Raw genomic sequence first — 17260 nt, 5'->3', positions numbered from 1 at the left:
CAGCTGTTACTTGATGACAAAAAAATTAGGCTATTAGGGTTGGCATTGCCCAGGAACTGGTGGGAGAGCTATGGGCAGAGATATTTAAAGGGGGGGGGGTCCTGTGGAATCATGTCACTTTTGGTAAAAAATGGAGGTGACACAGGTAGCTCTAGGAATTGCTGGAAACTCAATGGTAAAATCCATAGAGGTTCCCAGTGATTCCTAGAGCTACCTTTGCCAATACTACTTTTTTATTGTAAATGATATGACATTGCAGCCAGCATTGCAGATTTAAAAAAAAGCTCTACTCATGTCCACGAAGAAGAAAAAGAGTTGGTTTTTGTATGCTGACTTTCTCTACCACTTAAGGGAGATTCAAACCGGCTTACAATCACCTTCCCTTCCCCACAACAGATACCCTGTGAGGTAGGTGGGGCTGAGAATGTGTGACTAGCCCAAGGTCACCCTGCTGGCTTTGTGTGTAGGAGTGGGGAAACAAATCCATCTCACCAGATTAGCCTCCGCCGCTCATAAGGAGGAGTGGGAAATCAAACACGGTTCTCCAGATCAGAGTCCGCCACTCTAAACCACAGCTCTTAACCACTACACCACACTGGCTCAGAGCAGTGGTGGACAATGGGAGTCGAAGCTAGGAGATCTCCTGCCTTGGCCAGGGACTGGGCAGCCCTACCATTATCCAATGGATTCCCCCTATCCCAGCCAAGGGCTCTTTAACCCACTCCACTCCAGCACAAAGTGCAACACAAGTTTTGCAAGGAACGTTTTTGCATGTTAATTGCTGAATCATATGCATTGACTGAGACAAGGCAAATGGAAGTGAACCACAGAGGTCCAAAATGAGAGGAAACCAAAGTGTATTTTGATGTTCATAGAAGTGACGATGGAGTTATAAAAAGAGGCCTTTGCCAAGTCTTGGATTAATAGAGTTGCTACCTCCAGGTAGTAGCTGCAGATCTCCTGCTGTTACAACTGATCTCCAGCCTATAGAGATCAGTTCGCCAGAACAAAATGGCCACTTTGGCAATTGGACTCTAGGGCATTGAAGTCCCTCCCCCCCCCAAACCCCACCCTCCTCAGGCTCCACTCCCAGAATCTCCAAGTATTTTCCAACCCAGAGGTGGCAACCCTATTTGCAATACATGTCTTACCTAAGAGCCTAAAAGAATTGCTTTGGTGACTCAGAGCAGAGTTCCTCTTTTTCTAATTCAATCTATTTATTACAGTTTCTCTGTCTCGTGTCTCCTCGTCCCACTTGCACGAGACAATACCCTTTTTTTGTCTGTAAGCCAAAAGCATCCAGGGTCTCTTTACGACTCTCTCGGCTCATAATTTCACAATTGCCATGGAGAAAAGCTATCGATCGGTAATCAAACCTGTTGTTGTTGTGGGCTGCAGAACATGAAATTATAGGATTGAGGTTTCTATTTCGATCCAATCTGCCTCATTATTACCTACATTATTTGACAAACTAATCTTGTACAAATCTGAACGTCCAAATGGAATAGATTGTTCCCCCAGCAGTGTCTCCATTCACTGAATCCTAATTCTTTGTTTCGGTGCTAGAAGCAAGAACTGGGTGGTATCGTTGTGTCTTGGGACAAATCTATTCATCTAGATCTGGGGTTCTCAACAAGGGGGGAATCCCCCCGGGGGGGAATTTTAGGGTTCCAGGGTGGGAACTGGGACCACTATTCAGCCAAGTGTGATATCCTGATATCCTGAATATCAAGTGTGATATTCAGCCAAATGTGATATTATGTACAATCTGTAAAATTGTAGTTTTTTTTTTTTTTTAATTTGGGAAGGGGGGAATTATATTCTGAACAATGGTGAAAGGGGGAATGGTGCAAAAAAGGTTGAGAACCACTGATCTAGATGATGATGAAGAAGAGTTGGTTTTTATATGCCGACTTGCTCTACCACTTAAGGGAGATTCAAACCAGCTTACAATTACCTTCCCTTCCCCACAACAGAGAGAGCTGTGACTAGCCCAAGGTCACCCAGCTGGCTTCGTGTGTAGGAGTAGGGAAACAAATCCAGTTCACCAGATTAGCCTCACGTGGAGGAGTGGGGAGTCAAACCCGGTCCTCCAGATCAGAGTCGACCACTCTAAACCACCGCTCTTAACCACTACACCATGCTGGCTCTCTCGTGGTTTGGAAATAAATAACCACTTGGTGATTACTGCAGATCGGTGTGTTATCAAGCAGCGGGCCTGGTTTTTCCAGAATATCGGTCTGGCTTCTCCTAAGCACAACCTCTCCTTTTGACACTGATGTAGAGCTGCCAAAAGATCAAACCCCCAAGAAAGGCTGCTATTTGCTGCCATGAAAGAGGAACCTGCCACAATTTGTTTCAATGAAGATGATTACTACTGTCCTGTCTGTCAAGATGTTTTCAAAACACCAGCGAGAATTTCCATTTGTCAGCATGTGTTTTGCCGGAAATGTTTCTTAATGGCTATGAAAGAAGGTGGAACGCGCTGCCCATTATGCCGGGGAATTGCGACCAGAAAAGAAAAAGCACGCCCCAACAGAGCCTTAGATGTTGAAAACAGTATGAAGACGTTGTTGGGGAGCTGTAGATGCTGTGACAAACAGGTTAGATTATCTCATACGAGACTTCATTATAAGTCATGTAAGAAATATCAAGATGGATATGGCGTTCCTTCTTCCATTCCAAACTTAGAAATATCGCAAGATTCAACCAGAAACAGTTTTAGAAGTGAGTCTTCTATTTCGGAAATTGGAGAAAATTCTAAAGTACAAGTTCCTGAAGAAGATACCAGTGGACAGCCCACATTCAAATGCCCTTTGTGTCAAGAAAGCAATTTTACAAGACAGCACTTATTGGACCATTGCAACAGCAGCCATCTTTATCAAATAAAGATGCTGTAATCTGTCGTATTTGTGTGTCTCTTCCGTGGGGAGATCCTACTCAGGTCACAAGAGATTTTGTTAGTCATTTAAATCAAAGGCATCAAGTTGACTATGGAGGTTTTATGAATCTTCAGCTAGATGAGGAGACTCTGTTCCAAAATGCCGTTGAAGAGTCTTGTCAAGTGAACCTTTGAAGTTTCCAAGCTGCTCACAACACTGCTGCCTACTGGAGGGGGATCTGCTTTAGTGGTCTCAATATTAATAAAAGGGAGACCCGTGTCCCATTGGACAGTGGCTGTTATTTCTTTTAACTTCAGTTCATTTCAAAAATGCTTTATATTTAAACCACACAGCAAGTAATGTTATGATTTAGTACGGAATACTTTCTCCTTGAGTAATGGTAGAAATAGTGCAAATATTTTGTGCCTTTGATAATCGAGCTGTTTAGAGTTGTTTCTACTGATTGTATCCTGCTACTACTGATTGTATCCTGCTTCTACTGATTGTATCCTGTTCAGGAACTTGTAACTTGTTGAATTTGTCTGTGCAACCATGTATTGGTGAATGGATATCCTAAATTGGGAATTTATGAAATAATTCTACATGGTTTGCCTGTTTTCATCCCTATGGGAGAATGATATTGTCGGCTCCAGAAGCTTTAATTGAAATAAGTGTATATATCAAGACTCTAACTAAACGGGACTGAGGAAGACTTGAAACGATCGTATCCCTTTTCACTTATTCTTCTTTGACGACATCGACCTTGGATTGACTGTTACTGTATATCTATTGATACACTTATGTGTTATATGTATGTTTATCATACTCAAAACACTTTTGTTACATTGTTATAGCATTGCCTTTTTTCTGTACTTGCTTTCTAACTTCTAGTACTAGTACAGAGGTGTTTATTTTTGGTTGCTTAACCTCCAGGTACTAGCTGGAGATCTCTTGCTATTTCAGCTGATCTCCAGCTGATAGAGATCAGTTCGCCTGGAGAAAATGGCCGCTTTGGCAATTGGCCTCTATAGCATTGAAGTTCCTCCCCTCCCCCAAACCCCACCCTCCTCAGGCTCCAACCCCAAAACCTCCCGCCGGTGGCAAAGAGGGACCTGGCAGCCCTAACTGTGAAACATGCATTCAAAATCTGTTAATAAGAGGCTCATAGAATCATAGAATCATAGAGTTGGACGGGACCACCAGGGTCATCTAGTCCAACCCCCTGCACAATGCAGGAAATTCCAAACTACCTCCCCCCTACACCCCCAAGATGACCCAAAGATGGCCAAGGTGCCCTCCCTTTCATGAGCTGCTGGTCATAGAATCAGCAGGCTCACACAGGTACAGAACTCAGTTTTCTATCCACGGTAGCCTCTCCTGCTCCCAGGGAGCTCAGACCAACCAGCTCTCCCTCTGACATCTTATCCCAATAACAATCCTTTGAAGCAAGTCAGGCTGAGAGGGAATTAGCGAGGCCTCGAATTTTGAGGTAAACATGCTCGGCAGCGGAACTTCCTGCGTTTGACTCCGATGATCAGATGTGAGCCAATCTCTTGGTCTGTTCCATTCAGCGCCGAATGACTCAGATGCCTGCTGAACAGGTTTCCGTTGGGTTTCATCTTCAAAACAGAGAAGGCACCAAAGCACTGCCAAGCCAGATTGGCAGCTCTTAAAAGTGCTAAGGACCACTCTGACAAACACCACATGGCAGGGTCCCCCCCCCCCAAAAAAACCCACGACATTTATTTGGTGGTGGAATGCGCCATTAAGTCACAGCTAGCTAATGGCAACCCTGTAGGATTTTCAAGGCAAGAGACTTTCAGAGGTGGTTTGCTATTGCCTGCCTCTGTATAGCGACCCTGGACTTCCCTGGCGGTCTCCCATCCAAGTACTAATAGAGTTGCCAGCTCCAGGTTGGGAAATACAGAGTATTGAACCACCATACAAGGCTTGGCACCCATAAGAACATGAGAAAGGTCCTGCTGGATCAGAACAAGGTTCAGCAGTCTGTTCACACAGTGGCCAACCAGGTGCCTCTAAGAAGCCCACAAGCAAGACGACCCCAGCAGCATTCTCCTGCCTGAGAATAGGTATGCATCATGACTAGCATCCTGCCTGAGAATAGGTATGCATCATGACTAGCATCCATTTTGACTAGTAGTAGCCATTGATGGCCCCGTCCTTCATAAGAACATAAGGAAAGCCCTGCTGGATCAGACCAAGGCCCCTCAAGTCCAGCAGTCTGTTCACACAGTGGCCAACCAGGGGCCTCTAGGAAGCCCCCAAACAAGACGACTGCAGCAGCACCATCATGCCTGTGTTCCACAGCACCTAATATAATAGGCATGCTCCTCTGAACCTGGAGAGAATAGGTATACATCATCATGACTAGTATCCATTTTGACTAGTAGCCATGAATACCCCTCTCCTCCATGAACATGTCCACTCCCCTCTTCAAGCCTTCCAAGTTGGCAGCCATCACCTGTCCCTATCCTTTGTGTTGCTTCAGAGGAGCCCTGAACATGCAGGGAAGGGCAGTGGGTTCTTGGGTCATCGGTAGAGCATCTTCTAGGCATGCAGAAGGTCTCGGGTTTAATCCCTGCCATCTCAAGTAGCAGTGAATGTGAAAAATCTCTGCCCGAGATCCTGGAAAGGTAATGGAAGAGAGAGTAGACAACACTGACAGCAGGATAATAGTTGGAGAGGGGCTGAGGCTTAGTGGTAGAGTTCTGCTTGGCATGCGGAACGTCCGAGGTTCAATTCCCGGCATCTTCAGTTTAAAGGACCTGGTTGTGTGGTGGGGGTGGAAAGTGCCGTCAAGTCGCAGCTGACATATGGCGACCCCCATAGAGTTTTCAAGGCAAGAGATGTTCAGAGGTGGTTTGCCATTGCCTCCTTCATAAGAACATAAGAAAAGCCCTGCTGGATGAGACCAAGGCCCATCAAGTCCAGCAGTCTGTTCACACAGCTGTCAATCAGGTGCCTCTAGGAAGCCCCAAGCAAGACTACTGCAGCAGCATTGTCCTGCTTGTGTTCCAAAGCACCTAATATATTCGGCATGCTCCTCTGATCTTGGAGATCCTTCACATGGGCTGGGAGAGTTTTGAGAGAACTGTGACTGGCCCAAGGTCACCCAGCAGGCTTCGTGTGGAGGGGTGGGGAATTGAACCCGGTTCTCCAGATTAGTCTTACACTCTTAACCAATATACCATGCTGGCTCTCTGTGGTATATCACAGAAGCTGCCATTTTCTCCTGGGGAACTGATCTCTGTAGCCTGGAGATTGGTTGTAATACCAGGAGAACTCCGGGCTCCACCTGGAGGTTGGCAACCGTAGCCAGTGAACTTCTTGACAGAGTGGGAATTTGGCTGTGGCTCTCCCACGTGTGAGTCCAACACCCAAGCCACTACAGCACACTGACCCTAGAGTTGCCAACCTCCAGGTACTAGCTGGAGATCTCTTGCTATTACAACTGATCTCCAAGCAACAGAGATCAGCTCCCGAGGAGAAAATGGCCACTCTGGTATTGGACTCTATGGCATTGAAGTCCCTCTCCTCCCCAAACCCTGCCCTCCTAAGGCTCCAAACCTCCTGCCGGTGGCAAAGAAGGACCAGGCAACCTTAGATCTAACCAGAGCAACCTGAATGGACCCTCTTTCTTAGATGGGATACTTCTAGGGTGGCCTGGAAGAAATACAGGTAGCTATAGGAATTGCTGGAAGCTCTATGGTAAAACCAAAGAGTAACATGCAATTCCTAGACCTACCCCACGTCACTTCCAGGTTTTTACCAAGAAGTGATGTATCGCCTCAGCTTGTGTTGCGTTTTTTTAAATGTTCTCCCGCTGCTTCTCAGAGTGGCAGCGTAGGATTGCCAACCTCCAGGTACTAGCTGGAGATCTCCTGCTATTACAACTCATCTCCAGCCGATAGAGATCAGTTCCCCTGGAGAAAATGGACACTTTGGCAATTCGACTCTATGGCATCGAAGTCCCTCCCCTCCCCAAACCCTCCCCTCCTCAGGCTTCGCCCTAAAAACATCCCACAGGTGGCGAAGAGGGACCTGGCAACCCTACTCCAGGTACTAACTGGAGATCTCCTGCTATAACAACTGATCTCCAGCCGATAGAGATCAGTTCACCTGGAGAAAAGGGCTGCTTTGGCAATTGGTCTCTATGGCATTGAAGTCCCTCCCCTCCCCACACCCTGCCCTCCTCAGGCTCCGCCCCAAAAACCTCCCACTGGTGGCGAAGAGGAACCTGGCAACCCTACAGCAGCGGGAAATGAGAATTTATTTATTTATTTTGTGATTTTGTGAATCAACTCCCCCCCCCCCACACACACACACACACATCGGAGTCTTGGCAGGCCTAGATTTATTTTTTCCGAACGAAGCTGTCGTCCACCCTAACACAGTTTTCAATTTCAGCTCTTGGACGGCCCACAATGCCAGGCGCTCCCGCGCCGCAGAGAAGAATGAAAAGATTTATTTTGTGTAAAACAATAGCTAGCCCTTCCTCCGGCCCGTTCTCCCGCTCTAGGAAACAAAGCAATCTCTTTCTCTGTCTGTCTGTCTGTCTGTCTGTCTCTCTCTCTTTTTTGCTATTCCCCTTGCTATCAGCATACCAGAAGTCTGCCAACTTCCCCTTTTCACCTTCCTCAGCTTTCTAGTTTCTTGTCTGAATGCACTTCATCATTTTCAAATTTTCCTTTTGGCGGATTCAATACCCAAATAACTATTACTTTACAATGCACACACAGCAACCCCAATTTTCCGTTTGCTGGATTTTCTTCATTTTCGCAGGGGGAAAAATAGCACTTCATTATAGATCTAGTCATCTGTATGTCAGGTGAAGTGCGCTTTTATTCTTTCCTGAATCTAAATGGAATATTTCTTTTTTTTTTTTCCCCTCCCTTTTATTTTTGGAGCTGTGGAAGAGGCACAGGGAGTTTAGGAGACAGCTTGCTAGGCAGATGGGAATGTTTTTTATCACAAATGCTTAGGAGTGGACAATCCTTTCCAAATTGCCCCTGAAAAGAAGAAGAAGAAGAAGAGGAAGAAGAAGAAGAAGAAGAAGAAGAGTTGGTTTTTATATGCCGACTTTCTCTACCACATAAGGGAGACTCAATCCGGTTTACAATCACCTTCCCTTCCCTGCGAGGTAGGCGTGGCTGAGACAGGTCTAAGAGAGCTATAACTAGCCCAAGGTCACCCAGATGGCTTCATGTGTGTAGGGGTGGGGAAACCAAATGGCTGCTTTGGCCCTTGGACTCTATGGCATTGAAGTCCCTCCCCTCCCCAAACTCCGCCCTCCTCAGCCTCTGCCCCCAAAACCTCCCGCCGGCTGCAAAGAGGGACCTGGCAACCCTACAAGCAGAGGCTCTACCACTGGGCCACGGCCCCTCCCGCTCGGCGACTGCAGGCCATTATGCAGCATGGCCTAAAAAAACAGCAAGCCTAATCTAGCGATGCAGAAAGGCGAGAGAGTGGTTATTTCCAGCAAATTAATTTAATTGGCTCGGCAACAGTCGCAAGAATGAGCCATTTACGGCTCCGGTGGGAGGAGTATTTGAAAGCGGCTGGAGGAACGTACGGCGGGGGGGGGGGATTCTATTGAAGGTCTACCGTCATGCCAGAAGCCCCACTGTTTACAGCATTACCTAATTGCCACTGCAATTTTACATGCTAATGTGTTGTCTCTGTCCTTTTTAAAAAAAATAATAATAATTACTCAGTGCACCCATGTAATTAAATATGTCCCCTTTCAAAACCCATTTGCAAATGTAATGCTAACGAAAGGCAGGGCGTCAAATCAGCCTTCAGATTACCGCTGCTCTTATTTTCGTATTAATTTGAGAATGACTTAGCTGCCTATGGCTTGGCAAAGCGCCGTACAGAATGTCTCCTTGGAGGTTACTACAGCTGGGAAGGACTCCTCTCTTCTCCAGTTGGCAAAGCGGATCTCCCTTCAAATTTGCTCGGCTTTTGAAAGGAAGAAAGTCCAAGGAGAGACACGATAAAGGGGTATAAAAGTTTGCATTAGAAAAGAGCAAGAGTCCAGTAGCGCCTTAAAGAGTAACAACATTTCTGGCTCACTTCTTCGGATAATTTTGGTAGTCTTTAAAGTGCTACTGGACTCCTGCTTGCCTTTACTGCAACAGATAGACTAACATGGCTACCCCATCGTGGTCAAAAAGGTCACCCAGCAGGCTTCATGTGGAGGAGAGGGGAATCAAACCTGGTCCTCCAGATTAGAGTCCACCACTCCAAACCACTGCTGTTAACCACTGCACCACTCTGGCTGTAGTAACAACAACTAGTTTATCTGGTCTTCAAGGGGGATTGCACATGTTCATGGAGGACAAGTAGAGTCACCAACTCCAGGTTGGGATATTCCTGGCAATCTTGGGGTGGAGCCTGAGGAAGTACTCCAGGTGCGGCCTGACCAATGCTGTCTACAGTGGGACTATGACATCTTGCGATTTGGATGTTACGCCTCTGTTGATACACCCCAAGATCTAATTAGCTTTTTTTGTTGCTGCATCACACTGGCTGCTCATATTTAATTTTCGGTCCACCCGTACCCCAAGATCTTGTTCACACACACTGCTACCCAGAAGCGTATCACCCTGGAGCAGGGCTGCCAGTCAAAGGAAAAAATATGGAGGTATATGAGTGGTCTTCAGCCTTTCCAGAGATGGAACCTACCTTTAACTGTAACCAGTAGCATGGGAGTCACTAAGCCACAAGCACATGACAGGAAAACACATGACATCACAGGAAGGGACAGGAAGATGAACCAGAGTCTCAAAACTTACTAGTGCTAAAAGGAATCAGTGGTCCTTCTCCTGCATATCCTGCTACTCCCCTGTGTAAAGCGCTGTCAAGCTGCAGTGGATTTATGGCAATTCAGTAGGGGTTTCATGGCAAGAGACTAACAGAGGTGGTTTGCCATTGCTTCCTCTGTATAATGACCCTGGTATTCCTTGGTGGTCTCCCATCCAAGTACTAACCCGGGCCAACCCTGCTTAGCTTCTGAGATCTGAGGAGATCGGACCATCCTGGCCCATCCAGGTCATCAGATGCTCCTCTAGAGTTGCGAAATCCAGAATGGGAAATTCCTGGAGATTTGTGGATGCAGCCTGGGGGAAGTGGGGTTTGGGGAGGGGAGGGACCTCAGTGGGATATAATGCCATAGAGTCCACCCTCCAAAGCAGCCATTTTCTCCAGGGGGACTGGTCTGTGTAGTCTGGAGATCAGTTGTAATTCCCTGGGTCTCCAGGCCCCCCCTGGCGTTCGGTAACCCTACTCAGTGTGCATGAGGCAGGAGGCATGGCACCATTTCTCTCTACCTATATACACACACAACAGCAAACAATGGCAGCTTTTAAGGGCTTTTGAGCCGGCAGTCAGGGCTTTGTGTAGGGTTGCCAACCTTCAGGTACTAGCTGGAGATCTCCTGCTATTACAACTGGCCTCCAGCTGATAGAGATCAGTTCCCCTGGAGAAAATGGCTGCTTTGGCAATTGGACTCTATGGCCTCCCCAAACCCCACCCTCCTCAGGCCCCGCCCCAAAAATCTCCAGGTATCTTCCAACCCAAAGCTAGCAACCCTAGCTTTGTGGTTCGCCTACCTGAAATTCCTGACCTGCAGGTTGAAGACCATTGATCTAGATGGCCCAACGGTCTGAATCAATATAAGGCAGCTTCACATTTTCATATATATGCTGATATGATTGGCAGATAACACCACCAAATGGAGGAAACGTGCTGTGTTCTGCTGGACATCTAGTACCTGCCCACATTCCACATGGTGTAGTGGTTAAGAGCAGTGGTTTGGAGCAGTGATTTGGAGCGGTGGACTCTAATCTGGAGAACCGGGTTTGATTCCCCACTCCTCCACATGAGCTGTGGAGGCTAATCTGGTGAACTGGGTTTGTTTCCCCGCTCCTACACACGAAGCCAGCTGGGTGACCTTGGGCAAGTCACAGCTCTTCTTCTTCTTCTTCTTCTTCTTCTTCTTCTTCTTCTTCTTCTTCTTCTTCTTCTTCTTCTTCTTCTTCTTCTTCTTCTTCTTCTTCTTCTTCTTCTTCTTCTTCTTCAAAAGCCTTCAGCGGACAATTACATCTCTGCTGAAGGCACAGGTCAATTTTTGGTCTTGGCCAATTGGCAACCTTAAGTATTCACTGTACTTCCCTTCCGTTCCCTTCCTGACATGATTCTGCTTGCTGGGTAGAAAAAAGATTGAAAATATAGGGCAAGAGAGTCCTCTGCCCCCCAGCCAACCCTCCCTCAGGCCATTTAATTCTGAAAGCCTCTGCCTGAGGAGTCAACCACAGAAAGACATACAATTCAGCTTTCTGTCAGTGCCCAGAATCATCTCCCACTTTGCTGCTGCTGCTGTTGTGGTTAAAGGGGCTGTACTTCTTTTACGGATTTTTCTAAGGCAGCGTACAAAACTTTGCGTTGCTAAATTTCATCCTCACAACAATCCTATGAGGTTGGTCAGGCTGCTAGAGTAGGGTTGCTGGGTCCCCCTTTGCCCTCTTTGCCACTGGCAGGAGGGACGGAGCCCGAGGAGGGTGGGGTTTGGGGACGGGAGAGACTTCACTTCCATAGAGTCCAATTGCCATAAAGTCCAATTGCCAAAGTGGCCATTTTCTCCAGGTGAACTGATCTCTATCGGCTGGAGATCAGTTGTAATAGATCAGTTAGTACCTGGAAGTTGGCAACCCTATGCTAGAGCGACTGGCCCAAGGTCACCCATTTCTCCAGATCAGAGTCCACCGCTCCAAACCACGGCTCTTAACCACGACACCACGCTGGCCAGGCTAAGAGTTTGGGAGAGGCCCAAGGTCACCCATGGCAGAAGTTTGGATTCAGACTTGGATTCAGACTCCTAGGATACTCATCCAACACTCTATCCAAAATGCCAAAGATATTTCTCCTAAGTGGGACTTTCCGGGAAAGCTTTCCCTGTACCACTACAATTTAAATCAATCCAAGCCATCAGAGCGTAAATGTGTTAATACGGTTAAATTATATATATTTTTTCTAAATTAAGGCAATAAAGACTTCCGGTGCATGCATATTCCCTTGGTAAAGCCCAGATTGACAATTTTAAAGCAGCATGGTTTCTAGTATTTCACAGATGAAAACACAGACGATGGTAAAAAGTGCCGTCAAATTGCAGCCGACTTTAAGTGACCTCGCAGGGTTTTCAAGGCAAAAGGCAGAGGTGGTTTGCCATGGCTTGCCTCTGCGTAGCAACTCTGGACTGCCATGGTGATCTCCCATCCAAGTCCTAATCAGGGCCAACCTCCAGGTGGCAGCTGGAGATCTTCTGCTATGACAACTCATCTCCAGGCGACAGAGATCAGTTCCCTTGGAGAAACTGGCCACTTTAGCAATTGGACACTGTGGCATTGAAGTCCCTCCCCTCTCCAAACCCCACCTTCCTCAGGCTCCAACCCCCAAATCTCCAGGTATTTCCCAACCTGGAGCTGCCAACCCTATTTATATATGATATGTATATCTGACTGATGTGAGCTGCTTTGAGCCTGGCCTAGGCTGGGATAGAGAGCAGAATAGAAACTTAATAATAATAAATGCAGGACTCCTTGGAGTAAAGGCAGAACAGAAATGTGATAGATAGTGAATATAAGGGAACCGGAGTGGTGTAGTGGTTAAGAACGGTGGTTTGGAGTGGTGGACTCTGATCTGGAGAACCGAGTTTGATTCCCCACTCTTCCACATGAGCGGCAGATGCTGATCTGGTGAACTGGATTTGTTTCCCCATTCCTACACATGAAGCCAGCTGGGTGACCTTGGGCTAGTCACAGCTCTCTTAGAGCTATCTCAGCCTCACCTACCTCACAGGGTATCTGTTGTGGGGAGGAAAGAGAAGGTGATTTTAAGCCTGTTTGATTCTTCTTTAAGTGGTAGAGGAAGTCAGCATATCAAATCCAATTCCTTCTCCTCCTCCTCCTCTTTTTCCTCTTCTTCTTCTACTTCTTCTTCTTCCTCCTCCTCCTCTTCTTTCCCAACTCAGAGCTGGCAATCCTAAGATTCTCATCCCATAAAATATAGTTATTTGTCACGGGCACACCCATTTATTGCCAGGAACAAAAGAAGGGCACAGTGAGGATTTCTTGAGGATAGATACCAGGAAGTAGGAACGGTCTCTGGAGTATAAGGACGCATGGAACATATGAACTAGTTTAAAGTGTGCATCAGCTGGGAAACCAGAACCATCATGTAAATTTAGCCTTTGTTTCTGCATCTCCTGCCAGCTTCCCCATCCCTTTTTGATGGAGCCCTGGAATCCCAGCCAATTTCAATTAATTTTTCATTTTCAATCATTTTCCTAGCCAAGTGCCTTCCTTATTCCTTCTTAAATATTTTAAGGCCAATTAACTTGTGGCTCTAATGAAAGGTGTGACAGCTAGGGGAGAGCTCCAAGGAACTGAACAGCTACAAGAATAATTAATGCGAGAAGATGGCATGAAAATTGTGATTAAAAATTTAATAAACTAATTTTCTCCCCCAAAATAGCTGAATATCAGATTGGGGAGGGGGGATTTGTTGGTTTTGCAGGGAAGTCACAATCTGTCTCCCATGCAAACAAGGTAAACAAGGTATTTTTAACAGAAGACAGAAAGTAGGTTTTTTAAAAAAAGAAACAGCCATATGGGGTGTGGGTCTCAATCAGGGTGTCCAACTTCTGTATCTGTGGTGTGTCCTCCATTACCTATGCTGGGCTAGGAGCAGAAAATACTTAGAATCACAGAATCATAGAGTTGGAAGGGGCCATAGAGGCCATCTAGCCCAACCCCCTGCTCAATGCAGGATCAGCCTAGAGTATCCTTGACAAGTGTTCGTCCACCTGCTGCTCAAAGACTTCCAGGGAGGGGGAGCTCACCACCTCCCTAGGTAGCAGATTCCACTGCTGAACAACTCTTACTGTAAAAAATGTCTTCCTAATATCCAGCCAGTACCTTTCCGTCCGCAATTTAAACCCATTATTGTGAGGCCTATCCTCTGCTGCCAACAGGAACAGCTCCCTGCCCTCTTCTAAATGACAGCCTTTCAAGTACTTCAAGAGATTAATTGTGTCCCCCCTCAACCTCCTCTTCTCCAAACTGAACATCCCCAAGTCCCTCGGGCTTTCCTCGTAGGGCTTCGTCTCCAGGCCCCTGATAATCCTTGTCGCTCTCCTGTGCACCTGCTCGATTCTGTCCACATCTTTTTTGAAGTGAGGCCTCCAGAACTGCACACAATACTCCAGGTGTGGCCTGACCAATGCAGTGTACAGCGGAACTATGACATCTTGCGATTTGGATGTTAAGCCTCTGTTGACACTTGATCCCATCGTGCATGGTCAGAGTGCTTAATAAAATTGGGATCGTCAAGCGATAGAAGCCACAATTTTCCATCTAGACATTAGGAAGAATTTTCTAACAGTTAGAGTGGTTCCTCAGTGGAACAGACTTCCTCGAGAGGTGGTGAGCTCTCCTTCCCTGAAGGTTTTTAAGAAGAGTCTAGATGGCCATCTGTCAGCAGTGCTGATTCTATGACCTTAGGCAGATGATGAGAAGGAGGGCATCTTGGCCATCTTCTGGGCATGGAGTAGGGGGCACTGGGGGTGGTGGAGGGGTGGAGGTAGTTGTGAATTTCCTGCATTGTGCAGGGGGTTGGACTAGATGACCCTGGTGGTCCCTTCCAACTCTATGATTCTATGATTCTAAGTAGGGTTGCCAGGCCCCTCTTCGCAACTGGCGGGAGGTTTTTGGGGCAGAGACTGAGGAGGGCCTGGTTTGTGGAGGGGAGGGACTTCAATGCTATAGAGTCCAATTGCCAAAGCGGCCATTTTCTCCAGGGGAACTGATCTCTATTGGCTGGAGATCAGTTGTAATAGCAGGAGATCTCCAGCTAGTACCTGGAGGTTGGCAAACTTACTCAGCTCATTTCGGTTTTCTAGCTAAATGTAAATTAATTCTATCTGTAAATTTGGAGACTACATCTGTTCACAGATACGCACATCCTGAACTTAAAAAAAGAAAACAATCCAGCAGCAAATCTAACCCAAACTCTTAGCCAAGAAAAGAAGAATTCAGCAGTCTGCATTATTTACAAATCTGCATTTTTTTTGTATTAAATACTGTTCTCACACAAAAAAGGCAATGAATGAACAGAGATCCTGGCTTAGAATTACTAGAAATCTTGTCTGGTACATTTCATAAGAACATAAGAATGGCCATGCTGGATCAGACCAAGGCCCATCAAATCCAGCAGTCTGTTCATACCGTGGCCAACCAGGTGCCTCTAGAAGCCCCCAAACAAGACTACTGCAGCAGCACCATCCTGCCTGTGTTCCTTTACAGCACCCAATATAATAGGCATGCTCCTCTGATCCTGGAGAGAATAGGTATGCATCATAACTAGTATCCATTTTTACTAGTAGCCATGGGTATCTCTCTCCTCCATGAACACGTCCACTCCCCTCTTAAAGCCTTCCAAGTTGGCAGCCGTCACCACAACCTGGGGCAGGGAGTTCCACCAGTTAACTATGCATCGCAGCAGGCGATTTCTGTGCTTTGTGCATTGGAACTGCAGAACTGTAGAATCTACTGAGGATGTAGGTATTTTTTTCTGATTTTTGTTAATATTTAATATTTGTTTTTGGCTTTCCTAATTAGAATTCAGGGTTTTTGTTTTCTTTATTATAATTTGAAGTCTGGTTTTCCCCCCTTTTCCTTATTTATTTTCATTCATTTCAATGGCACCTTCATGCATTTAGTTAGTCCAAAATGACACAGCCTGTCTGCTGATAAGGACTGGACATAGGATGCATGTGAAACCCATTTTTTCCCCATTGTAGTAGCTGCAATCTTTCTCCCAGCCTTGGTGTGAAGGGATTATTATTACCATTCTTGATAGGGATGCCAATAGGGTTGCCAACCTCCAGCTGGTGGCTGGAGACCTCCTACTATTACAACTGAAATCCAGATGACAGATCAGTTCACCTGGAGAAAATGGCCACTTTGGAAGGTGGAATCTACAGCATTATTCCCCGTTGAAGGCCCTCCCCTCCCTAAACCCTGCCCTTCTCAGGCTCCACCCCAAAATCTCCAGGTATTTTCCAACCTGGAGCTGGCAACCCAAGTTGCCAACCTTTGGGTGGGGCCTAGAGATGCCCCAGAATTACAGCTGTCTCCAGATTACATAGGTCAGTTCCCCTGGAGAAAATGGCTACCTTGGAGGGCGGACTCTATATCATTACACTCCGCTGTAGTCCCCACCCCACCCCAAAATCTCACCCTCCACAGGCTCTACTCCCAAATCTCTTGGAATTTGCTAAGCTGGAGCTGGCAGCCCTAACTCTTGGGGTTAGGGTTGCCAGCCTCCAGGTACTAGTTGGAGATCTCCTGCTATTACAACTGATCTCCAGCCAATAGAAATCAGTTCCCCCGGAGGAAATGACCGCTTTGGCAATTGGACTCTATGGCATTGAAGTCCCTCCCCTTCCCAAACCCCGCCCTTCTCAGGCTCCGTCCAAAAATCTACAGGTATTTCCCAACCCAGAGCTGGCAAACCCATTTGGGGTTTATAATTCCTTTGCTCTTTCCCCTCTGTATTCCATCAAATTAGAAATGTGGCAGCATCTTCTCAGACAAATGAAAGTGCATGCAACCTGACATCTGTTTTCCATTTGGTCCCAGAGGCCTTGGTATTTTCCAGAATTGCAGTCTGTGAGAGATCCATACGATGCAACCACGAATGTAAGGTGTGAAGGAAGTTTAAAAATATAAATTGAAAAACATGCAGTTCCTGGCTGGGTAAAATACATTCTACATGTTCCAGGGTAGAGAAAAGTAGGATCTTAGACAGCCTTCTTTCCCAACGCCTGAGATCCTTTCTAACTGGGAATGGTGGCAATTGAACTGGGTTTCTTTTACATGCAAACAATACATCACTTGAGCCCCAGACTGGCCTTCGTTTTCTGGCAACATGATTAATCTTCAGGACTCCTGATATTCCTTGTCTGCATCCTGTCTGATCTCCAGCCAACAGAGATCAGTTCACCTGGAGAAAATGGCCTCTTTGGCAATGGGACTCTATGGCATTGAAGTCCCTCCCCACCCCCACCCCCCGCAGGCTCCACCCCAAAAACCTGGCAACCCTACTTCAGTGAGCTTCCATAGCATTGCAAGGATCTGAACCAGGTTCTCCCAGAATCTAGTCTGACATTCTAACCACTGCGCAACACTGCCTTCCTATGCCCTGTTTGTTGCCCTTTCAAGGCAATTGGTTGGCCATTGTATAAAACTGGATGCTGGGCTGGATGGACCACTGGTATGATTCAGGAGGGTTCTTCT

At 46.6% G+C, this 17260-nt stretch overlaps 1 protein-coding gene across 1 annotated transcript; it reads left to right on the top strand.

The window, feature by feature from the left end:
* Window positions 1–2330: 2330 nt before the first annotated feature.
* Window positions 2331–3076, top strand: LOC130485511 (E3 ubiquitin-protein ligase RNF138-like). Its single transcript, XM_056858717.1, is given in 2 exon segments — window positions 2331–2888; window positions 2891–3076. Coding segments are annotated over 2 exon segments (744 nt in total).
* The last annotated feature ends 14184 nt before the right edge of the window (window positions 3077–17260 follow it).

The sequence above is a fragment of the Euleptes europaea genome, chromosome 12, assembly GCF_029931775.1.
Source record: "Euleptes europaea isolate rEulEur1 chromosome 12, rEulEur1.hap1, whole genome shotgun sequence".
Taxonomy (NCBI): Eukaryota; Metazoa; Chordata; class Lepidosauria; order Squamata; family Sphaerodactylidae; genus Euleptes; species Euleptes europaea.
The sequence above is the reverse complement of the archived record's forward strand: the minus strand, read 5'-3'. Positions and strand labels throughout refer to the sequence as shown.